The sequence below is a fragment of the Copadichromis virginalis genome, linkage group LG5 (genome assembly GCF_057382275.1).
Source record: "Copadichromis virginalis isolate Kocher_CV1m ecotype Utaka linkage group LG5, C_Virginalis_male_GT1.1, whole genome shotgun sequence".
Classification (NCBI taxonomy): domain Eukaryota; kingdom Metazoa; phylum Chordata; class Actinopteri; order Cichliformes; family Cichlidae; genus Copadichromis; species Copadichromis virginalis.
Window position 1 is genome coordinate 25,140,826 of NC_140622.1, and position 26,124 is coordinate 25,166,949.

General features: G+C 40.0%; 1 protein-coding gene and 1 long non-coding RNA gene across 8 annotated transcripts; both read left to right on the forward strand.

The window, feature by feature from the left end:
• Positions 1 to 3,374, forward strand: LOC146709816 (uncharacterized). 3 transcript variants are annotated; one of them, XR_014920490.1, is made up of 4 exons: positions 1 to 132; positions 1,753 to 1,900; positions 2,155 to 2,323; positions 2,435 to 3,374. It is a non-coding gene; the product is annotated as an uncharacterized LOC146709816 (long non-coding RNA). The 3 variants fall into 3 exon arrangements; XR_014920491.1 differs by lacking the exon at positions 1 to 132 and adding an exon at positions 140 to 1,630; XR_014920489.1 differs by lacking the exon at positions 1 to 132 and having other exon boundaries at positions 140 to 1,900.
• A 1,046-nt stretch (positions 3,375 to 4,420) lies between these two features.
• On the forward strand, positions 4,421 to 25,461 carry LOC146709817 (alpha-1,3-galactosyltransferase 2-like). 5 transcript variants are annotated; one of them, XM_085456955.1, is made up of 7 exons: positions 4,421 to 4,621; positions 4,787 to 4,882; positions 15,340 to 15,388; positions 15,522 to 15,611; positions 16,872 to 16,967; positions 23,543 to 23,680; positions 23,824 to 25,461. In XM_085456955.1, the coding sequence occupies exons 3-7, from the start codon at positions 15,384 to 15,386 to the stop codon at positions 24,506 to 24,508; spliced, it is 1,014 nt and encodes a 337-aa protein (XP_085313081.1). In that variant the 5' UTR covers positions 4,421 to 4,621; positions 4,787 to 4,882; positions 15,340 to 15,383; the 3' UTR covers positions 24,509 to 25,461. The 5 variants fall into 5 exon arrangements, with proteins under 5 accessions (XP_085313081.1, XP_085313085.1, XP_085313083.1 ...); XM_085456959.1 differs by having other exon boundaries at positions 4,421 to 4,882; positions 15,340 to 15,405; XM_085456957.1 differs by lacking the exons at positions 4,421 to 4,621; positions 4,787 to 4,882 and adding an exon at positions 5,193 to 5,454.
• Positions 25,462 to 26,124: the final 663 nt, after the last annotated feature.

Genomic DNA, 26,124 nt, shown 5'->3' on the forward strand with positions numbered 1-26,124 from the left:
TAACGTCTGTACAGCTCCACACACAAGTTTTTCTTTGGACTACGGCAGCACGCTATCTTCATTTTCGTGGACTTGTTTCTCTCTTTTTTTTTTTAATTTAACGTCTGCTACAGCTCGTCTTCAGTTACTACGGTAAGAAAATAATCCAACTTGGTTTATTTATCGACAGCATTGTGTTGCAGGCAGTGAAGGCACAAATGATAAATTTACGTTAGCTTTAGCTCGTTTCTAGCATTAGCGTTAGCTACATCAGGCTGAAAAGAGCCTTGCAAAACCAGCAGTGCGCGTTTTGAGACGTGTTTTGGAGATGGGTGTATTAATGGAAACCGTCTAATTAGTATAGCTATATTTTAATGCTTTGTCTAAATGCAGCCTGGATTTTCCCGCCTTGTTTGACATCCGGCTGAAGCTTTAAGTTAGCTAGCCTCGCAGCTGTGTCATATTGATTATGTATTTTTGCAGCATATGTGGAGAATCGGTTCAGTCCGTGAAAGCTTATGTTTTGCATTGCAGACTGCATCGTAATGAACCCCGGTGTATTTTTAAATGTGTTGAAGTAAGTTGTAAGCAGGTGTTTTCTGGATATGCTGCTGGGTCTAATTTCAGTGACCTGTATCTCAGACATGCATGTATGTTTTACATTAAACTACAGGGACAGCATCTTCTGCCAGCATCTACCATTCAAACCATTGTTGAAGAAATACAAAATATACATGAATTGGGACAGATGTATACATTGAATAGACTAAGGTCATTCATAGCCAGGGGAATGGCCCATATGCTATAAGAACAGCATTGGGTTGGGTCATAAGTGGGCCCATGGAAGATGGTAAAAGCAACTTGGACAGCGAGCACCCACCAACAGTTGTAAATAGGATATCTGTTTGTAAGCTGGAGGAAATGTTGAAAAGTCAATATAACTATGACTTTAATGAAAGGGTTACAGAGGAAAAGGGTTTGTCAAGGGAGGACCTTAAGTTCATGAAGATCATGGAAAAATCTGCAACAATGGAAGATGGACACTACTGTTTGAAGTTACCTTTTAAAAAGGATAACATAAAGATGCCAAACAATTTCTCCATAGTTAAACAAAGATTGCAAAGTCTACAACGAAAACTTCTCAACAATGAACAGTTGCATAAAGAATATAAAAACTTTATGGACGAGATGATAAGAGACGCACGTAATAGGCGTCAGGTGTGTCATTGAGAAGGCAAACAGTTTGTGACCGTTGCGCTGTTATGCTAAGTCGATACGGAATAAAGAACAAAAAGGACAAGATACATACTGCTGGAATTATTGGACTGTTAACTTAATTCATGCATACCAGTGACATCGCGTCACCCCCATTAACGACCACCTCAGTGGCTTCAAGCGTAGGCTTGGCCTCTATAGTCACTTCTAAAAGATATGTCAGTTTCAGATGAAGACATAAAAATCTGTGACACAGTAAAACAATCTGACTTGTTCTCAGCTTGTCACACTGGGCCCCTGAGAACTGCTTATTCAAGAGTCCAGTGCTTTAAAGATGTGTTCAAGTATGTTGAACCCAGAAAAGTGTTTTTGGGCAGGGACGAGAACAGGATGGAGAGATTTGCCTATTGTGTTCCTCTGCTAAATATTTTGAAGGGTATGTTGGAATCAAGTTTTTGGCAAGGTCTCATATCAGTGAATCTTAATAATGTTTCAAGACCAGATGTTCTCAGGGACTGTTGTGATGGTAACGTGTTTGTGTCAAACAAATTTTTTCAGGAAAATCCACATTGCCTCAAGCTGGTTCTATACCAGGATGGATTTGAAGTAGTGAACCCACTTGGTTCTGCCAAAAAGAAGCACAAGGTTTTGGCTGTGTACTTCTCTCTACTCAACATCCCACTAACACCCTTCATCATTGTTTGCGGTAAGCTGAAAGAGCAAAATTCAACTTTTTTTTTTTTCTGTTGTAACTGTTCTTGTACTCTTGGCTTGTTTAGTTTCATGTTCTGTTGCTTCCTCACTAATACACTGGATAACACAACCATATAAGTTCAACTAGTAACATAACTCATCCTATGATCCATGTAACAAGTATCTCTGTATTTCTATATATGACTGACATTAAAGCTCTTGTTATTAAAGTTTTTAATTTGTTGTTGTTGTTGTTTTAATTCTCAGGTTCCTCCTGCTTCGCTGCTGAGACATTCATGTTGAGCATTGACAAGAAGACTGTCAACGACCGCATCACAACCTTCACCTCTGCTATCTGCCTAATGTTTGGCAGTTACTACTGCTTTAACATACACTACCCTGTAGAACTGCGATCAACACTGGAGTTCCTTCAACGGTAAAATTTATTTTATTATGGATTTATTTTTGTGCTTTTCAAACTTGGCCATTTGATATCCCACCTCAGGTTGTTAATTTCCTCAATCTCTCTCGCCCTTTTTTCATGAAGGTGTTTCTTTTCTATAAATTCTGAGAGAGGCACCAAGGTTGAATCCAAGAAGAAAAAAGTGTTCTCAGTCAATCCCAGAGTCCTCACTCTCATCTCGGACATTGCTGACCATGAGTGGATCTAGTCCTAACCCTCTTGTTTGAGACAAAGTGATAAAGGTATACTATGTTACATACTCTACAGATGTTCTGTTTTTGAAACAATTGTTACATTTCTGATTGTGAGTGGGAAGTTTAACAATGTGAAGTTTTACTAGACACAATTTGTAAAAGTACATGGTCTACTTTTGATTCACTGTTTTATATCTGAAAAATGTATCTGGTAAAAATGTGGTAAACCTGCGATTTTGTTTCTTGGATTTTAATTTTCCCAGTTTTAAAGATATTTGTATTCCAATAGTGTAAAAGTATGCTGCATGTACATTGCTGGCATTTTGTAGTTATCCAAAAATTTGCAGTTGAAGTTCTCAAAACAAGTGTAAAGTTTTTGTTTGTTACCTGATGCAGTTTTAAGATGTACATTTTCAGGTTTACTGCTCAGTTCTGTGTGCAAAATATGTGGGTGTAAACTTGTTCCTGTAATTTCTTCAATTCAGATTTTCTTTCAATTATAGAAAAAATGTTTAATTCTCTATATTTGTATTTGGATAATTTGAAAAGTCAAGATTCTACGTGTACTGACATTTATGTAGTGAGAACAGCACCAAAACACTTAAAGGTGTCTGAATTGTCTGCTAAAGGTAATGTGAAGTATAATGTGTGCTCAACTTACAGCACTGGTTTTGCACAGTTTGAACAGAACTTGTAAGAATTCTGTGATTCCTCACTGTTACTGTCATGGAGATAACTAGTAACTATTTGTGATTTGTTGAGTACAAATGTAAATGTTTGATGTTCAAAACATCAAAGATGTTAAATAAAATACTTTTTTGGAAATTTAAGGTGGACATTTTTGTGTTACATTTAGTAATTTGAATAAAATCATGGTTTGTGTATTAAGCTTACAGAGTAGAACACTTAAGAGCACTCTAGTCTAAAAACGGTTACAGAATAAAATTGTATTTTATTATTTTTTGATAGTTAATTTTACAGGGAAAAAATGTTGTTTTCTGTCACAAACTTTATTTTATATGTTATTTTCATGTTAATTCTAGAGAAAAACATTATTTTTTCTTCAAGTTAAAACATTTTCTTCTACGGTAAAATATTGACCCTAGCACTGTTTTTAACCGTAAAATCAACAATAACAATACCTTGTTACCGTTAAAGAAGAAAATGTTTCACCCGTAATTTTACGGTAGATTTCTGGCAACCACAGCTGCCAGCGTTTCACCGTAAAATCTACAGGTTTTTTTTTTTTTTTGTTCTTTTACAGTGTAAGGTCAGAAAGATTAAGTTTCCTTGGTGAATAGTTTGTGTTTTTGTAATGGACTAAAACATTTGTTTCCACTTCTATGTTGAAAACATGCCCCCACAGTGGAATATGTGTGTGGGGGGTTATGGATTTATCTAGAAATTGGTCACTGGGAACTTATTAAATGAGAAATTCTGTAAATAAATGTGCTCGTTATTCTGTGAATTATGCAATAAGCATCCCTTGGACTTCAAGGGGCCACCGTTGTCTTTATGTTACTTTAGTTAGACTATTGTAATGTAGAGTAGTGAGCGGCGTGATGTTATGATCAAGGTTAAAAGTGTGAATGTGACTCACTGTGTGTGTGTGTGTGAGAGAGAGAGAGAGAGTAAGACAGAGAAGGTGATATGCTGTTTTTGCTCTGTACAGCATGAAAACATGTGGGTCCACCTGTCTGTCAAGCAGATTTCTATCTATGGTAAAAAATAAATAAATAAAATTTGTAGAACGGTTCTCATTTAGCACTTTTCTGCTCTATCTCAGCACTCAATGCCTTTACACTATGCTCATGATCATCCATTCACACCAACACCGCCCCTCTTCCCCTCTTTATAGCTAACATTCACACACACCAATGGATGCATCACAGAGTAACTTGCCGAAGACAGGTGTAACCGACCCAGAGTTTGATTAAATGTTCCTGCAAAACAAGGAAATGATGACTGGTGAAGTTTCTCTTTGCCTCGCTTCTGCCATATTGGAGAGGAGGACCTATGACCTCGCTATTGTGTCTCACTGAACAATGCGCATGATTTACACAAGTGCATTTATTCTGTGAGTAATCTACTGAAAATGTGTTTGTGATCAGTATGTGGACCATTGTTTTAAGTTTTAGTTTAAGCTTCATCTCCAGATCTTGGAGATAATACAGCATGATCTAAAACGACGGCTCATCTTTGCGGTATTCTTAATTTAGGCTTTTTTCTTCATGAACTACAGACACGGAAACACAAAGGCATTTTATGGCACTCCTGTCACTTGTTGTAACCCGTTAGTGAGACAGACTGCGATTTCCTGCCATCTCTAAAACTACAGGTAATCACTGTTCTCCAATCTTTATTTGAATATTGGTTCATTTGTTTCAGAATTGCAATATAATAACATAAATCCCTGAATGTTTATGGCGGCTGTTACTTTATTTGACCTGTCAGAGAGGATGAGATCTGTGAGCTAGAGAGAAAACCCAACGCGCAAAGACAAGCAAGAAAACCGAAAAATGTAATTTAATATCGTGAGAAAATTGTTTTTCACGCTAGGTTGCCCTCTGAATAACACCTTTTACGTCTTTAATGTTGCTAATAGCGGTAAGATCGTGTTGTAACCTACATCACCTTCTGTTGAATTAAAGATAACAGGTAACATGAGCCACACAGCAGTGCGTAATGGCTGCGCGCAGTGGCTCGTCTTTAGTTGTTCGCACTTCTATGATAAAGGAAATGATTGAGTGTCACAGGCGACACTGAATATTCCGAGGAGGTATTTTTGCCCAAAAGCAGACAGAAGACGAAAGGCGTGATTACATCAACTAATGGGCCACGTGGGGACACAACTGTGGATATTTGTACAAGATGGAAGAAAATAAAACTGAGCCAAGGAACCTAGTACAGGTGTGTCAAAATATTTATGATTCTGAAGAAACGAAATGTGTGAGCATTTCTCTCTTCGTGCATCTACAGAGAGCTTTAAAAGCATGGATGTTTGTTTCCACCACGGAAGAAGTTGCCATCCTTAGTTCAAAATTTCGTTTTAGCTAAAACAAAGCAAGACCGCTTTATTTATATAGTTTATATTTTTAAATATCGGGAGATTCGCAGAAGACTTCACGGCCGTTTTAACGCTTAAGCTTTCTATTGGAGCGAATAGTGTAAAGGAAAGCGGATATATACGTTGCTTTTGCTTTAAACTGAGCCCCGTCCTGAGCCAATTTTATCTGTGAGCACGGAGGCTCTTCTGTGAGCCACAACGCGACAACGAATCTTCCTCCTGAAGTGGTAGCCTGTTTGGTTTTTAAAATTTTCCTTAAGGGGGTCGGCGACTCACAGGTAGGTTATTTTTTTCATCTCGGTTCCTTATAGGAAGTTTTTCCTCTTCTTCTTTACTTAAACTGAAGATAAATATAGGGTTTTTAGGTCGTTTTAGGTCTCTTCATTTCCCAGTTGGACGTAATATTGCCTCTTCTTGCACGTTCGCCAGAGTAAATGCCGACATCAGAATGAGTTCAAAATACGTTTTGGTTTGTTTAATGAAAAATGTAAAAATAGAAATCCTGCAATGACATTACAGACCTTGCTTGCTTTTTTGTTTTATATTATTTATGAGAGAAAACAACACGTTCAAAGGAATCTTTAAAGAATGCGTAACATCTCACCGGCCGCAGCACAAGAACTGAACAAACTACATGAATCAACTCCATTGGACTGCTAAACCTACAGACTGGGCCACCTTTACAGGCTGCACAAGAAATTTGGGATAAACAAGCTACTTTAGAGCACGATCATGAAACGCTATGCACTACTACTAATTGCAACCCCAATACACTTCTACAGAAATGTAGCCACGATGCCAAAAAGACAAACCAAGGCAATTTGTATACAACAAAAGTATGATTTTGCATTTTATTATACATATTTATTTATTTTAAGTGGTACAATACATTACCAGCACCCTAAAAATCCATTGTCCAGAAGCAGTTGTGATAATATTAAAATACAGAAAAAAAATTAAAAGTAATGTAAAATTAAACATCATGGCTCTCGTCACTAAGTATTTAAGTCAATACCTTATATAATATCAAAATATGCAATTGAAAATGTATTTTTACATATTTTCTAAGTGATTAAAATGGTGTCCAGAGTTTTTGTCAACACCATCAGATTTTTTTAAAAGTACAAAAGAATCAGGAATTATTATGGGTAGCTTACACTCTGAGGACCCCTTTACCACTTCCTGTTTGATACACATGCCATGAGGTCACTGCTGTGATAATTTTATTTTTTTTTAATTTCATTTATTGCACACCTTTCTGATAAAACTCTGTGTCACAACCATAGTGTGTCAACACCAAAGTCGATGTAATCCAAGATTTTATTTTTGATTTTATTTTTTTTGTAAAAAGAGCTTAATTTAGGTAGATTGTAGAGGCCATAAGCAACTGATGAAAAACAAGATGGCTTCTGTCAGAAAAACATGTGTTATGAGAGAAAGTATTTTGTCAACACACCATCAGGATTTTTGTCTGATGGTATTGACCCTTTTTCTAATGGTGTTGACAAATGCCATAAAAGTGTGCTATTTACCATTATATTAAGTTATTTTTTACTAATATTTCAGATATATTACTTCCTGTGTATTTTACTGATATTTCTGCTTTACAGATGTGTCAAACAGGCACGTGCAGGGGGGGGGGGGCTAGAGGGGGCTTGAGCACCCGCCCCTTTCCTGATGGGTGTCCAAAGTGCCCTTTTGTTGAGGCAACTTTTAAAAAAAAAAAATTTATTTTTTAATGTGTGTGTGCGTGCGGAGTCCTGTCTGTGCCCCTCAACAATAATATTTAACTATTAATCACAGTTTTGCTAAATAAAAGGATCTGGCTTGCATCAGTCACATGATCACATTTAACCAATGATCGCCCTTGACGGCAGAACGCGCTGGTTACGAGCCGGGAACGAGCTCACAAAGAGCACGCGCATTTTTAGCGGTCCGGAGCTGTAGGAGAAACACAAGTTTACTCAAGCAGAGTGAAGCTGACCCCCCCACCCACTTGAAACGTAAAGGCAAATAGGCGGAGCGGTTAGTGCTACGTTTGTGCAGATTTGTGCAGGTAAAATTAGCGTTTGTGCTGCTACGGTTTCCGAGATATTAAACTTTATTTTATAGGTCATTCAAAGGTCACCATCCCCCCAGACTGCTCCAAAACGGGCCAAAATGGTCTACTTTTTTAGTGCTACGTTTGTGCTGGTTTGTGCAGGTAAAATTAGCGTTTGTGCTGCTACAGTATCTGAGATATTAAAAGTTATATTTTTTGCTGATGACATCACCATCCCCCCAGACTGCTCCAAAACAAACCAAAATGGTCTACTTTTTTAGTGCTACGTTTGTGCAGATTTGTGCAGGTAAAATTAGCGTTTGTGCTGCTACGGTTTCCGAGATATTAAACTTTATTTTATAGGTCATTCAAAGGTCACCATCCCCCCAGACTGCTCCAAAACGGGCCAAAATGGTCTACTTTTTTAGTGCTACGTTTGTGCTGGTTTGTGCAGGTAAAATCAGCGTTTGTGCTGCTACGGTTTCCGAGATATTAAACTTTATTTTATAGGTCATTCAAAGGTCACCATCCCCCCAGACTGCTCCAAAACGGGCCAAAATGGTCTACTTTTTTAGTGCTACGTTTGTGCTGGTTTGTGCAGGTAAAATTAGCGTTTGTGCTGCTACAGTATCTGAGATATTAAAAGTTATATTTTTTGCTGATGACATCACCATCCCCCCAGACTGCTCCAAAACAAACCAAAATGGTCTACTTTTTTAGTGCTACGTTTGTGCTGGTTTGTGCAGGTAAAATTAGCGTTTGTGCTGCTTCTGTTTTAAAGATATTAATGAAAATGTAAAGGTCAACCAGCCCCCCCACATTACCCAAATCCAACAAAAGTGGTATCAAACGTTTGTGCTACGTTTGTGCTGGTTTGTGCTGCAAAGATTTTCGTTTGTGCTGCTATCATTTTAAAGATATTAATAACAATTTCTAGAGGTCATCAGAGGTCAACCAGCCCCCCCACATTAATTAAATCAAACAAAATGGGTGTCAATCAACTGTGCTACGTTTGTGCTGGTTTGTGCTGCTAAAATTTTCGTTTGTGCTGCTTCTGTTTTAAAGATATTAATGAAAATGTAAAGGTCAAAAGGTCAACCAGCCCCCCCACATTACCCAAATCCAACAAAAGTGGTATCAAACGTTTGTGCTACGTTTGTGCTGGTTTGTGCTGCAGAAATTTTTGTTTGTGCCGTTATTATTTTAAAGATATTAACAAAAATTTCTAGAGGTCAACCAGCCCCCCCATATTAATGGAATCAAACAAAATGGATGTCAAACGTTTGTGCTGGTTTGTGCTGCAAAAATGTTTGTTTGTGCTGCTAACATTTTAAAATGTTTAATAAAATAACGTCTTGATGCGTGCTTAATCATCCAGGTAAGTAAATCCCAAAAGGTTGATTCTGTTCATCTGGACATTTACAGTTGGAGAAACGTTTCGTCACTCATCCAAGTGACTTCTTCAGTCTCAGCTGACTGCAGGTTTCCCCAACCTTATAAACACCCGTGAGTGAAGTTGCCCCCCCTACCTTCTTCAAATCGAACAAAATTGATGTCAAACATTTGTCCTGCAAATTATTTTGTTTGTGCAGGTTATGTTTCCCTAATTTTATAAACAGTACATGTACAGTGAGAGAGAGATGTTACATCTGTCTTCACTTGCATCCCAGTCATAGAAGCGTTGGAGGTCGTTCATAAGAGATTACAGGATCATCCCAACCTCAGCAACAGGACCACTCTCAGCACTGATCAGTTGTGTTTGCTTTTGGAACTGTCTTAATTCCACCTATTTTGCATAAGGGTCAGTACAGGCAGAAATCTAGGTGTGCCATGGGTTCCCACAGGCCCCTGGTCAAAGTCACCAAACCAGTTCGTAAGCAGGTACAGGTGTGGCCAGAAGGGTCCTCAGAGGCACTGCTTTTCCACCACAGGCCGCCACACACGACAACACCACAGACTTTCAGGAATATACAGAAACTGTCACTGCCTACATCCCAAAATGCATCGATGATGTCACAGAGACCAGGACTATCACTGTCTGGGCCAATCAGAAACCATGGCTCACAGGTCAGGTTTAAATGCTCCTAAAGTTGAAAAATGCAAGCCTTCAGAGCCGGGAATTAGGTGAGTCTAAGAACAGCAAGGGCAAACCTGTCACGTGGCATCAGCTACAGCAAAGCTTCAGCGACAGCAGAGATACTTGGAGGCAGTGGCAAGGAATACAAACCATCACAGACTACAAGCCCACTCTACAGACCGTGGTGACACAATCCCCAGACAGTGTGTGGAGATCCCTCCACCATCATTACTGAACCCAAGAAGTCATCTATCTCCTGCTTTAAGGACTACCGTCCTGTCAAACTCACCTCCATCATTATTAAGTTAAGTGCTTTGAACGGTTAGTCATGCATCAAATCAAATTATTGCTTTCCCCCAACCTGGATCCATTTCAGTTCGCATACCGGTCAAAACGCTCAACCGATGATGGAATTTCAACTGCCCCTCACTCAGCCCTCACACATCTGAACACTAGAGACTCATATGTCAGAGTGCTGTTCATAGACTTCAGTTCAGCATTCAACACCATCATTCCCCAGCAACTCATTCACAAACTGGATCTGCTGGGGATCAGCACCTTGCTGTATAACGGGCTGCTAGATTTCTTGACAGGAAGACAGCAGACAGTACGGGTCAACAGCAACACCTCCAGCCCAAGAACACGGAATACGGGGGCTACCCAAGGATGTGTGTTGAGCTCCCTTCTCTTCACTCTGCTGACCCACGACGAGATCTACTACAGGGGTGAAGTTAACCATCTGCCAGAGTGGTACAGCAACAACAACCTGTCCCTGAATGTGGAGAAGACCAACAGTGACTCTACTTCCTCTGCAAACTGAGAAGCACAAGAGATTCAACCCCCATTATGAGCACCTTTTACAGAGGCACAGTTGAGAGTATCCTCACCAGCTGCATCACTGGTGTGGTATGACTCCTGCATTGGGTTCTGCAGGAAAAAATGACAACGGGTAGTGAGAGCAGCCGAGAGCATTGTGGGGACCTCTCTTGCCTCCCTCCCCAGGAGATCTACTGCACCTGCCTCATCTGGAAGGTCGTCTCCATTACAGGTGACTCCACTCATCCCTTCAACAGCGTCTTCAGTTTGCTGCCATCAGGAAGGATACTGAAGAGCCTCCGGGGCAGAACCAGCAGACTGAGAGACAGCTTCGTCCATCGGGCTGTCAGGATGCTGACCATCTCTGGATCGAGAAGGGGGGCCCAAGGGTACATCTTTCGCCATCCTACAATGCTGTGATTGTAGCCATTCCCCACTTTCTGTGAATGGTACTCATGGCCATTGATCAATAGGCTTTGATTAGTTGTCATTGATCAATGGTCATAAGAATTTGCATACTAACAATCATGGAATTAACCCCCCGGCACATTGTTCATTCAGTGGCGCTAGTTTCCTTCACTATGCAAATGTACTGTTTATATGGTTGGGGAAACCTACAGTCAGCTGAGACTGAAGAAGTCACTTGGATGAGTGACGAAACGTTTCTCCAACTGAAAATGTCCAGATGAACAGAATCAACCTTTTGGGATTTACTTACCTGGATGATTAAGCACGCATCAAGACGTTATTTTATTAAACATTTTAAAATGTTAGCAGCACAAACAAACATTTTTGCAGCACAAACCAGCACAAACGTTTGACATCCATTTTGTTTGATTCCATTAATATGGGGGGGCTGGTTGACCTCTAGAAATTTTTGTTAATATCTTTAAAATAATAACGGCACAAACAAAAATTTCTGCAGCACAAACCAGCACAAACGTAGCACAAACGTTTGATACCACTTTTGTTGGATTTGGGTAATGTGGGGGGGCTGGTTGACCTTTTGACCTTTACATTTTCATTAATATCTTTAAAACAGAAGCAGCACAAACGAAAATTTTAGCAGCACAAACCAGCACAAACGTAGCACAGTTGATTGACACCCATTTTGTTTGATTTAATTAATGTGGGGGGGCTGGTTGACCTCTGATGACCTCTAGAAATTGTTATTAATATCTTTAAAATGATAGCAGCACAAACGAAAATCTTTGCAGCACAAACCAGCACAAACGTAGCACAAACGTTTGATACCACTTTTGTTGGATTTGGGTAATGTGGGGGGGCTGGTTGACCTTTACATTTTCATTAATATCTTTAAAACAGAAGCAGCACAAACGCTAATTTTACCTGCACAAACCAGCACAAACGTAGCACTAAAAAAGTAGACCATTTTGGCCCGTTTTGGAGCAGTCTGGGGGGATGGTGACCTTTGAATGACCTATAAAATAAAGTTTAATATCTCGGAAACCGTAGCAGCACAAACGCTAATTTTACCTGCACAAATCTGCACAAACGTAGCACTAACCGCTCCGCCTATTTGCCTTTACGTTTCAAGTGGGTGGGGGGTCAGCTTCACTCTGCTGTAGGAGCAACACAAGTTAACTCAGAGACACAGGCTGATGTAATAATAATGTGTATGTGTTAGTGCCCATAGGGAAATAGTTCCTCTGCATTTAACCCATTCACCCAGTGAAGCAGTGGGCAGCCACCAATGCAGCGCCCGGGGAGCAGTGTGTAGGGACGGTACCTTGCTCAGGGGTACCTCAGGGTAGCCGTTCAATGGAGTTGAACCCCCGACCTTCCGATCATGGGGCCACCACTCTACCTACTGAGCTATCCTGATTGCAAGAAAGAAAAATCCCCAACTCATCTCTGCTGCTTTGTTACTACTTTACAGGAAACGAATGCATCAGTGACAAAACCTGTATTACTGGGTTTGTCGCATCAGTCCGTGTCTCTGAGTTAACTTGTGTTTCTCCTACAGCTCCGGACCGCAACAAATGCGCGTGCTCTTTGTGAGCTCGTTCCCGGCTCGTAACCAGCGCATTCTGCCGTCAAGGGCGATCATTGGTTAATAGTGATCATGTGACTGATGCAAGCCAGATCCTTTTATTTAGCAAAACTGTGATTAATAGTTAAATATTATTGTTGAGGGGCACAGACAGAACTCCGCACGCACACACATAAAAAAATAAATAATTTTTTTTTAAAAAGTTGCCTCAACAAAAGGGCACTTTGGGCACCCATCAGGAAAGGGGCGGGTGCTCAAGCCCCTCTAGTCCCCCCCTCTGCACGTGCCTGAGTAGGTGTACAGCGCACACTGTAGTGTGTAGCACACAGGAGTATTAGCTTATTACGTACACGTTGGTAAGTTGTCTTGTTGCAACTGACGAACTGAAACAAATGAGCGTGCTGTGTGTGCAACAGCGCGACAAACATTACCTGTCCTTTTATTAACTGCACAAGTAGTGCTGGTCATAGCTGCTGGCTACCTGTGTAAGGCTGTCATGGGTTTGTAGCTCTGTCACCGTTTTAGGGAACATATTTAGTTTTAAAGTAAGTTTCCGGGCTTTTCCTGCCTTTCTGGGGGGATTATATTTCACTAAAAACGATCTAATATGCATGTCCACATAATAATTATTATAATTATAATATATTTAAAAACACAAGCTGTATTTTAAAGAACATACATTAAGAAGCAGATTATATTAGATTTATATTTTAAATAAGACAAAATTAGGATTTTACAGCAGTAAAATGATTGTATCTCTACAGTTTAAAAATGTAATAAGCTTTGCCCTGCACAGAGTGGATAGTGAAACAAATGGAATCATCATAAATACATTATTTCATATTTATTACTTCCCCCTCCTCATTGCTTTATTATTGTAGCTCTAGTAATAAAAAAAAAAAAAAAAAAAGATACTGGATCAGCACTTTGATGCCCATAGTATATACAGTATTCTGAAGAAGGTCTAAAATGTCACTGTGTGTGCGCGCATGTGTGTGTTTTATGTAAATGGATTTTTTTTTTAAATTATTACTCATGATATAACATCGTCCAGACGTGCCTGGTAAGGACATGAGGAGGAAACAGTAGGAGCTGTATGAGGCTACTAAAGGCAGGGCTATAACATTTTTCTGTCATCATTTTATTACAGATTAAGTGCTGGAGTTGTTAGGTGTGGATAATTAGATTATAGTTTATTGCAATAGCAAGTTGTGCCTTGTTCTCAGACAGCAAGTGGAGAGTGATATATGAAATGATGGGATGGAAGGAAGAAGAGAAGCAAAGAGTGATTCACAGGCAGAGCCTAATTTATTTCTCACAGTTTTTGTTGCCTTATGGTTCCAAGTGCTGTCACCAATCTTTGCATTTTGTTATTATCTCATGACACTTGTTTAATCAGCTACCATCTCTCCTATGGACTTTTTAATGTCTACAGTCTCAGATCAACACAGCCCTGCCCTTCCCATATTAGATTCTTGATGAATGTGTGTTGTTGTTATTCAGCCTGGTTCAATGTGCCCCTTTTTAACTTTGAGCACCCGCCCCTTTAAACCTCTCTGCACGGCCCTGGTGTCAAATATTATCAAATTTGTCTTATCTTGAATCTCATTGTTTATGTGTACATCATTAATCCTGTAGGAAAATGCTTAGTCTTCTGCATTTAACCCATTCACTCAGTGATGCAGTGGGCAGCTACAAATCCAGGATAGCCGCTGTTCGTTGGATTTGTACGCCCAACCTTCTGATCATGTGGCATCTACTGAGCTAGCTGTACCCCGAGAGCTGTTCTTTAAGTGATGATGTATGAATCCTGCTTCCGGGCCTAAACTACTCTGTGTTTATTAAGCCTGTTGTGCTGTTAAAATGTTTTAATGCTTTTTATCTTGTTCTATTACATCTGAACAAGCCCCTAAAAACAGTCAGTGATCACTGTCAGCCTAGCCATCGGGAACCATCACGTTAACTTTTATCAAGTGGAAAAAAGTTAGCATTCATCCTCCAGCTTCACTGTGTTTATATTCTGCTAACATAGCTGTGTCGCTAGCAATCATGTAGCACATCACTATATAGAGAGAAAAAATTAGCAGCCAGCCCGAGTTGAAGAAAGAGTTTCTCATAAAGGAAAGGCAAAGATGGAGAAATAGAGTGAAAAAGAGAAAAATAAAGAACATCAGTGATTCTGAAAGAAAGAGGAAAAAAGGCAGCAGAGAAGTTTTTGGAAGAAAGCACAGAGAGACAAAAGGAGAGAAAGTACAGCAGGGTCTAAACACACAACCAGAGTACTTTAGGAATCAAGGAGTAGTAGGCGGCTTCTTGCTGGTAAACTATTAAGATGTAGAACTTGACATGTGCAAAAACAGAATTGTTATGATGTGTCTTGTGATATTACAAAGGTTGCTAAGGTTTAATGGTCATTTTGAAAGAAATAATATCTTGTTATTGTCACCACCCTCAGCACCTTGTCAACTCCGTAATATGGAGTTTTGGTTTATTTTTCTCTTTTGGAGAATCATATATTTTCCTCCCTTCATTTCCAATAAAAACACGTAATTTTCTCAATAAATGTGTAATTTGCATTCTGCTTAATATGATTGTTTCTTATAGAGATTAAATACAAGCTTCTGAAAATATGTATGTAAAATATGTAAAATGTTTTTTTGTTTTTTAAAAAAAAAGATTGGTTTCTGATGCTGTTCTACAGGTAACAGTTATAGCAAAGCTTAAGAATAATGTCAGAGTTGCCAATTCAGCCAAACCCATGCCTTTTTGTCTTTTCTCAGATTATTTCTCAGTGTTGTCTGGTGAAGTTGAAGCACTGTGAACTATGAGGTATTAAAAACACCCTGGTTAGTGTTTATGTCATCTTTGCCTGTTCAGTAACACTTCTTCTGCTCAGTTACTGAAATTAAAATTGAAATTCAGTCTCAGTATTTATGGTTAATTTTGAACCTTTCACCTGCAGATGCTTCCAGAAGATAAAGTGCACGCTGAAATGTTTGCTCTGGGTTCCGGCTGCACTCTGTGCTCTCTACTTCACACGTCCATCCATGCAGTGAGTATCTTTAAACAAAAAACACAAAAAAACCCTCAGCTGCCAGTTTAATTCGACATCCCTGAAATGGCATTCCTGCAACACAACCACATGGATCCAACAGGGATCGTTTTGGAGATGTAGATTTTGTTGTTTTTGAAATATGTGGCTGGCTTTTCTTGTGTCCACTCTGTTTGAATCACTGTTGTAAGGTAAATGACAGAGATATCATTATACATATTACCACTAAACATAATCCAAAATGTTCCTTTAAATAAAACAACCTTAATCATGTTTCTTTCTAAATATAGACTAGATTACATTAGTAAACAAGGTGCGTACTATCGGGTCGTTAAGTCTGACGTCACTAGCCGTGTCTGGGCCTAAACTCCGCTGCAGGTCCATATATCAAACGATCACTATGGCATTACTGAGAGTTGAAAAACTGTCTAAAGTCTTTTATCTTTAATAAAATGATCAGCGTTCTGCTCTACCAGGTGTAACAATTGAGTTTAACATCCAGGCATCCATGAAAACGGAATTTATGACATTTAGAAGTTAGCAGGAAGTTAGCTCGCTAGCTTCTATCTAAATACAATATAGCATGTCCTGACTGCGGGGTTTTGGAAACAAATTAAAACGTACAGCTCTGTTATCACTTCCAACATAAATGAAGACAAAAAACTAAACAGCAGTGACGTTTGTAGGGTTACTGAAGTTTGGCTAGCTGGTATATAATGATGTGCTACGTGACCGCTAGCGACACAACTATGTTAGCATAATATAAACAAGCTAACTTTTTTCCCACTCGATAAAAGTTAACGTGAGTGTTCTCGGTGGTCAGGAACAAATGTAATCGCATGACAGGATGCTGTAAAAGGACCAAACTTCAGCCAGGAGAACAACTGAGATAATCCATCCACAATACGAGGTTAGTCATTCATATACTGCTGCATGGGCTGGGCTGTAGTTACATCCCAGGGTTTTAAAAACTGATCTTAAATAAATGATTAGCGGTAATAAAAGCCGAGGGAGGTCAACAGTGATCACTGACTGTTTTAGGAGCTTTTTGAGATTAAATAGAAGAAAATACATAACATTAAACATGTTAACAACACAAAAGCCATATTAAACGCAGCTACTTTAGGCCCGGAAGTAGGATTCGTCACGTCATCACTTAACGACCGGATTGACAGTCTTTAACTCACCACAGAGTATTACATATTGTCATTGTGATGATGACATTTAAGAAAACAAACTATAAAATGCTTTTGATATCAGTATTTTGATAGGTTTCATACCCATGGAAAAGTGCTCACTGGAAAATGGAAAGCTGTCAACCTTGGACAACAGCGTTGATGTCAGCCTCGACTTTTGGTAAGACCATCAAGACTTTTCATTTTGGCAACCAAGGTGCTACCGTTTCTGGTCTCAAACACTGATAGGTTTGTAGCATAAACCTATTCGCTGGAACATTCAAGACAATTTACTACACAGCAAAAAGCAAGACACAAGTAGGCAAAGTTCTTTGTGTTACTCATGCATGAGGGAGACCTGCCTGGAGCCAAGTGTCGTTCCACCCACTTGACCTCCGTCAGACTCTCAGCCAGGTTCCCCATAGCACTCCTTTTATTTTGGTTACATGAATATGCATAGGTTCATTAACATATGATGTTTCATATAAGTGTACATGTGGACAAAGAATACCGTGTGTGTGTGTGTGTGTGCGTGCGCGCCCATAAAGACTTCCCTAACGACCATGGGCGACCGTGGCTCAGGAGGTTGGGAAGCGTATCTGTAACCGGAACGTCGCCGGTTCGATCCCTGGGCTCTCTATCCTGGTCGTTGTGTTCTTGGGAAAGACATTTTACCTTACTGCCTACTGGTGTTGGCCAGAGGGGCCGATGGCGCGATATGGCAGCCTCGCTTCTGTCAGTCTGCCCCAGGGCAGCTGTGGCTACAACTGTAGCTTGCCTCCACCAGTGTGTGAATGTGAGAATGAATGAATAATGGCATTGTAAAGCGCTTTGGGTGCCTTGAAAAGCGCTATATAAATCCAATCTATTATTATTATTATTATAAACCTGCTGGTCTGGAAGTCCAGCAGTTCATCAAAAAACCAGGCACTTAGACTAAAACATATATAGATACATTTATCCTACCATAAAACAATAAAAGAAGGTATGACCTCTCCCATGCTTCCAGGATGTGGGTGTTAATGCCAGAGTGCTCTGGCATTCACACCCACATCCTGGAAGCAAGCAATGCGGAAAAGAGAGAGAGAGAGAGAGAGAGCTGTGCATGAAGTGTGATTTTTATCCTGAAAAGTCAGCAAAAGTCAGAGGGAATTCATGACGATGTTTATGTGAAGCATAGTTTGGATCTTTTTTGCTGCTGGTTCGGTCAATATTGTTTGGAGAGAGATAAAACTAACAGCCATATGATCAGCGCAAAAAGGGCGTAAACACACAGCGCGGACCCGCGGATCAGAATCAGCAAGCTGTCGGCTTTCAGCCCCGACCGTCAGCTGAGAAAGGTGACATCTCACTGATTCTGATCCGCGGGTCCGCGCTGTGTGTTTACGTCTTTGTGCAGAAGCCATGTACCTGCTCTCATTTACTGTCTTAGCTGTTTGGTGGTTGTTGAAATTTTGTGATCTTTCACCTGAGATTGTGGCATTTCGGGCAAAATAAATTAATATTAAAAAATCGATTCAGGATTTTAATGAATCGATTTTACGTTATCCAAGCCAGAATCGATTTTAATCGATAAATCGATTATAAAAACCCACCCCTAGTGTGGTCACTTTGTCCTTTGCTCAGGCTTCTTGTATGTCCTCTGAGCTCTCACCTTCCTGCTCTAATAACTGGGACTCCTCCACCTCATCCCCTGACACCTACACATCTGATTCCCCCTATCCAATTTGAAGTAAAATCCTTTGTCTCACCTCTGCTTTTTTTTTTTTTTAAAGCCCTACTCTCCCCTACAAAGAATGCTGAATACAATTTATATTTTGAAATTACATTTCAGAAATTATACCAAATTAAGCATAAGAACATGTATTGAATAACTGCTCAATCATCCAGGTAGAGAAATCCCCAAAACTTGATCTTGTTCATCTGGACGTGGCGTTTTAATGACCATTGATCAATGGTATTGATTAATAGCCATGAGTACCATAAATGCTGGGGTACCGCAAACGCTGGTTTGAGTGAAACATCAATGTGGCCATTTATGTGAAAAGGAAAAGGTCGTCTCTGAATCAAGGTTACATCTTTCACCAGCTTACAGCTTGTTATTGCAGCTGTTCCCCAACTCTCTGTGAATGCTTCTCATGGCCATTGACCAAAGGTCATTAATCAATTGTCTTTGATTAGTGGTTGTTGATCAATGGGCATGATAATTTGCATATTATTGACTATAAAACTGACCTCACGGCTAGGGATGGGTACCGGTGTCCGGTGCCATGATGGCACCGGTTCTGACATAAACGGTAGTAACCAGACCGAAAAGCAGCGCACATTTCGGTGCTTTATTTCGGTGCTTTTTTTTCCTGAGCTGTGATACACTTCTAGCCAATCATTTTACGTTTCCGAGAATAGTAGGTGGGCCCAGGTACGTACGTTCTTTTAGAGCAGAGCTACAGATTAAAAATGTCCAAGGCAAAGCGGTCAAAAGTATGGCTGTACTTCACAGCAAAATATGCAAACTCAGCAGCCTGCAACAAGTGCTTTAAGCTGATACTGTGATACTGTCAAAGGAGGTAACACCTCGAATCCGATGAAACACCTGGCGACGCATAGCGTTTTTTTAAAAGCCCAGAAATGCGCCGTATTTGATAGCTTGCTGCGAGACCTCACACCGAGCACATCTACTGCGGGTGGGTTACCTGTTATGCAACATCATCCAAGAACCCGAAGAGTAGAGTCCTGGCCCCTAGCCCTGCCAGTGTAGCAGAAATGATGAGGATGATGATGGCAGCAGCAGCCGTTCTTCTCTGCGTGAGTAGCTTAATGTTGTTCGTGTGTAATTTACGTTGAGTAGGCTAACCACGTTATTACATTAATGCATGTAAGGTGAACTAGCAAACATCATCATAGCTACATGCGGCTGTCCTCTTGTTTGGCAGATACTCCCTTCACCCTGGCCAAAAAGGCTAAAATGACCAAAGAAAAAGTGGAAAACAGTTAAACATGAGAGGTTTAGGACAAAGTTTGTGTTTTTTCCATTGTTTAAGCACTGCTTCCAGCCAAGAGTGATACCATATATGCCCCATAGCTGCAGAAAAGGCTAACATTGTTATCTTTTTACAAAAAACAGCTGAACATGAGAGGTTTTTGGACAAAGTTTGTGTTCTCCATTCTTTAAGCACCGGTTTGAGCACCGTTTGAGCACCGGCACCGTTTCAAAAGTACCGATTTGGCACCGGTATCGGATAAAACCTAAACGATACCCATCCCTACTCATGGCCCATTGTTCACCAGTGGTGCTAGTTTCAATCATTATGTAAATATACTCTTTATAAGGTTGGGGAAACCTGAAGTGACCCTGCAGCTGAGACTAAAGTCACTTGGATGAGTGACAAAATGTTTCTCCCACTGAAAAAGCTGCATCCAGATGAACATTAGGGGTGCAACGATACACAAAATTCACGGTTCGGTTCGGTTCGATACTTTGGTGTCACGGTTCGATATTTTTTCGATACAAAAAAATGTTCATGCCTTTTTAATTTGTCATTTATTAAAATTATAAATATATATTTTAACTCAAAAATACAGTTTTTAAATTTAACCCTAACCCTTGTGCGTGTTTTTTATTTTGACAGCGAATGCGCACCTGCGGACCACTTATGTGCAGCCCTGGTTATTTAGCTCGTCATATCGCAGCCACAGAAATTCTTTTGTCCATGAAACCATAAAGCTGCACTTTCTTTTTGCCTTATAGTCTGATTTGTCATAACTTCTCCGTTTTGTGGTAAGCTTTTCTTTGGCTGTCACTTCTTCACCCTGACCTGTCTTATTTGGCTCAGCAGAACTGAAATGCTTTTACACACTCACTCACATAAGCTCAGCGATTCTCTGCGCGATCAACCTCTCACATGTTTAAGCTTGCTGCGGGAGATTTCACTTGTCATGTTTGCATAGTAAGCTAACGATTAATAAGACGATGTCAGAGGAATTGGTGCACAAATTATCATCACTCACAGATCAGTGCTGTCGCTCTCTATACACAGTTCGCACGATTGCAAAGTGAAAGCAAAAAAACAAGCGCAAATTCAAACGCGACTTCAATATGTCACATATTGACAGTGGCTCACCGATGCCAATGACATAATTACCCAGCTACATTTCTGAAAGAATGCAAAAGCATTGACATATATTTTTCCTACAATAGCCCGACGTTCAGGGAAGAGATAGATTTTGGTAGCCCGACTGAAAAAATCGCTAGGACGTCGGGCTAGCGATATTGCAAGCCCTGTATCTGATTGAGGAATCACTCATCTTTGGAAAAGAGAGTTTATTACAGAGAAATGGCTCTTTCCAAAATAAAAGCTATACTATCCGCTTCTTCTGGGCTATATTCTCAGCAGCATAAGGAGAATCATGTGCTAACAGCTGTCTAAATGACTCGGCTAAAGTTAGTAGCATGCTTGTTGTTTTGGTCTTTGCACTAGGATGATGTCTGCGTAAATGTGCAGTCATATTCGTTGTGTTCCCACTAGTGCTTTCAGGTTAATCTCGTTGAAATGACCTTAACGCCACAACACGGCAAATCTCCGTTAACGAGCTACCGCCGATCGCTCCGTGCATGGGGCTAGACGGCCAACACGTTAACGAGCTAACTGCGCTAGCACACTAGTTCACACCAATGTAATTGAGCATTGCATGGCACATCCAACATACTGTTTTACTTTAGTCCATGACTCGCTTACCTTCAGGGTCATACGTCACATGAAAACCAAAATAATTCCAAACGCCAGATCTGAATGAGGGTGGGGGAGGTGCCCTGCGCTCTTCCTTCTGACTATGCTGTCTGTGTTGAGCGCTCAGTGGATCTGTGTTCGACTACTCCGCCTAGGCTGCACTGTCCAGCGCAGATCCACTGAGCGCTCAACACAGACAGCATCGTCAGAAGGAAAATTGATAAAATAAATTACAAATGTTGTATTGTTCGATACATATGCGTACCGAACCGAAAGCACTGTATCGAACGGTTCAATATCGATACGAATATCGTTGCACCCCTAATGAACATAATCAAATTTTTGGGAATCAAACAAATTTTTGGGAATCGCACTTAAGCTTCCTTATTGCCATAAAATATGGAAGCCGTAATGGATGTAAAGTTGGCATCACTAGAAAGCCCAGGACGTCCTCTTGGCACTATAGGACTCATATAGTCAAGTCAAGTCAAGTTGGCTTTATTGTCACTTCAACCATATACAGTTAGTACACAGTGAAGCGACACAACGTTCCTCCAGAACCAAGGTGCTACATTCAACATAAATTTACAACATAAATTATATTTGCCATCATTTAGATGGCATAAATTTTGCTTGACGTAGAAGTCTTAGACTCATGTCCCTCACAAAAGCCAAGAATTAATTGGTGGCATGGATGGCGTGGACTGCCATTGTGATGGCAATTTGGGGATTTTAAGAATGTTTTGAACTGAACTGATTTTCCAGGGTGGAATAATTGTATAGCACACATCTTTAATGACTTAAAAAAAGACTTGGATGAACTAGTTTGAAATTACTTGGATTTTCTCTAATCTACACTAGTAAAAGGTATGCATACACCCCCACTAACACTGGGTTAAATGTCCCGTAGCAAACTGCACCTCACTAAGACACTTTTGATTCCCATTAGCAGACTTCTGGTATAATTCTGGTTGGATATTTGAGCATTCTTCTTGGCAGAATTGGTAATTTTATTTAAATTAGTTATTTTCCTGACACAAATCTGGCTGTTAAGCATAGTACACAAATTTAATATGTTTGAGGTTGGGGCTTTGGGAAGTACATTGCAAACAGTTTAATGTTAACCTGCTTTATCTATTCCAAAATCAACACCTATTATGTCCAAATGTCACTGTACAGTTGTTGATTTAATTTCAGTAGTCCTCCTTCTTTGTGACTCCATCTAATTTGTACAATACCCAAATACCACTAGCAGCAAAATGGCCCCAAAGCATGATGCTACCACTACTATGCTTGACAGGAAATTTGAGCTGAGCTTGATGGTGGCAATTTTAGTATTCTCCTCTCAGTCCATGATGATATAAAACTCAATTCACTGTAAACGGTGCCGTTGATGTTCCAGCAGTTTCCAGTTCAGCCATGCTTGAGCCCAAAAGAACATTATGACCAGTTTCCACTCATCTGAGGATGATTTGGTTTTCTTACAGAACTAGTGACACATCTGTGGTGGTGCGTGGTTTGTGGCGCGGCTGTGGGGGGAGGCGGACACACCTGAGCTCGATCAGCTCATCACCCTCCCCTATTAAACGTGCCGGGACCTGAGGAGTTGTTGTTGTTGGACGTGTTATGTGGCTGGCAGCTGAAAAGCTGCAGCTGAGAGTTGTAAGAGACGACAACCGAAATATAGAAAAGGGTGAAGAGTGAAATATGTGTTCGGGTCCGTCCTTACTGCCATAACATCTAAATAATACTTATGTATAATTGTTTGAATTTTCAGTTTTGAAAATTTACAGTTCTCCTATCTGATCTTCACTGACTTCTTTTACCATCGTTCTGAGGACTGTTCAGTCATTTCTACACTGGCAAAGAGAAACTAATAGTTGTAGTTGATCATTATCACAAACAAGGCATTAGTAGGCCTTACCACATCTCTATTTTTATTTATTTTTTTAAATAAACTGATAAAACCACCACACTTAAGTGGTAACTTAAGTGTAATATGTGTTTAACCGATTTCTTTCCACTTCAGGTCTCGAACTGACGTTCAAACATGCACAACTTGGAAAGCTCCTATTCTCTGGGAGGGGATGTTTGACCCTAAAGTTTACGACCAGAACCACAAGAAGGAAGGATCCTCTGTTGCTCTAACAGTGTTTGCTGTGGGAAGGTTTGTTTTCACATTAGTATGACTATTTAAAATACATCCTGGTCTTCTAATTGCCATTTAGTCTGTATATTTGTGCTCTATTCTTCTAACTGTTTGAGACTGTGAAATAAAGCATGAACTCTTTTTCTCCACTATCACCAAAGGTACTTGGACGAATACCTCGAGACCTTTCTGAACTCCTCAGAACATCACTTTATGGTGGGTTTGCCTGTGTCCTACTACGTATTTACCGACATGCCAGAGAAGGTCCTGCACATCCATCTCGGTCCTCAGCGAACCTTGAAAATGATCAAAGTGCAACGGCACTCAAGATGGCAGGACATTTCGATGATGCGAATGAAGGCAATATCAGATGTCATAGAGTCTGATATTCGCCACCACTCCACGCATGTCTTCTGCTTCGATGTAGATCAGGTGTTCACTGGGAGATTTGGCTCAGAGGCTCTGGGAGACTCTGTGGCTCTGCTCCACGCCTACTACTACCACCTTCCAAAGATTTTCTATACTTATGACCGAAACCCGAAATCCAAGGCTTACATGGAAAACGGGGATTTCTACTATCATGCTGCTGTCTTTGGAGGCTCATGGAAAAGCGTAAAATCTCTGGCTGAGGGCTGCTACCAAAACATCATGGAGGATAAACAAAATAATGTGGAGGCTTTGTGGCACGATGAAAGTCACCTAAACAAATACCTGTGGCTGCACAAACCTAGCAGGGTGCTTTCTCCAGAGTACTGCTGGGATACCCACATCGGTTACAGGAGTGACATTCAAGTCACTCGACTGCTATGGGCACCAAAACAATATGATAAACTGCGCACACCTTAGTATTTCTTGGAATTACACACAAAACCATGCAAATTCAGCAACTCTAATAGCATGAAAACTATATGAAAACACATTTTTCTCCATACTCACAAAATATGCAAAAGTTGGCAACCATTTCAAATAATGGTATGAAAACAATATGGCAAAGGAACATTTTCCTAGTTACTCATGCTTCCTTGAGTTCATTTACACTCAACTCCAAAATGCACAAGTTTGCTTACAAGACGTCAGATAAATGTCTATGCAAATGCCAGATTTGCTTTCTTATCAGTGATTGCAACATTGTCTTTGTTTAAAAAAAACAGTGCTGATAAAAGGTCAAACGAGCAAAGCAAACCACATATAATATACAATTTTAGCTAGTCTTCATCCCATTTCTTCAGCTTCACTTTTTTTTTTTTTGTACTGATGTCATAATCACAGTATGTGGTAAAATACATTTCTGGTTTTCAAGTATTAAGCACGGGCGGCTGATCTGTTAAAAAATAAACCCTGTATTTGAATTTCATATAAAGTTATTTTGCATTCCAGCTCATTATTCTTCCTTGATGAAAACCTGGGTATAAGCCTGTGTTCTGAATATTACAGTCATAATTTTTAAACATCATTTATAACACAGGAACTTTGAACCAAAGGTTTAGGGTTTATTGTCAGTTCGTGCTGTTTTTACAAGTGTGCTATTACTTGGTGTTATGTTGAAAAATGACGGAACTGTTTTCTATATTTATATTGTTGGGGTATAACAAATGTTGGTGAGTACAGCTGCAAGTTATTTTGTACTGATATGAATAAAATTACATCTGTAGGGCACTACTGAATTCTCCGATGAAAACCTTTGTGGTAGATGTAAGGATGTTAAAGAGCTGTTTTGACAGTTTGAGACACGTTTAGAAGATGTCAAAATAAAATGTTTGTAGGACTTTTTTGAGGAGAAATATATTATGTACAAAAACTGCAATGTTGGGTCTAAGATGTTTTTCAAGTGAAGTAGCATGTGAGGAAAAGGTTTTTGTTGAAAACAAGAAATATTTCCACTGAAAAGCCACGTAATGTGGTTCACGGAAATTTCTGTTACTTGGCTTCAGGTTAAACTGGTATCCTGCTGTAATCTGACCTCAATTGGGCCGTTATTCTTGCGCAATGCAAAAGTGGAACTGGTTTTGTGTAGCACAACCCCACCCCCCCCCCCAGAAATTTAGAGCATTTGATATGCTCCTGTTTTGTCTGATGCTGTTTATCTGATCACCAGTCCCTAAAATCTTTAAACTGTGCAGTAATTATGTTAGATACATTCATTTTAATTCTAGTGAACTGGAATTTTTTTTTTTCCCGTTTAATAGCAGGAACCATATCATCATTTAGGATTGATAGCACTTATAAGAGATAATGGCAGTTGGCATGAGCATGAAACCAGACTGTGGTTTTGGGGGAGGGGCTCAGAAGGGACTGGTGACGTCTCCTGGGTCAGGCAGATGCACTAATAAGAGATGAGAGACAAAGAGATGAGGGAAGGTAGGTGGGGAACTAAAAGAAGAACAAACTGCTTGTAGCTCAAGGGGTCAAATATACACAAATAATTGAAAGGGGAGTGTTATGAGATGTGGGCCTGCTCCAGA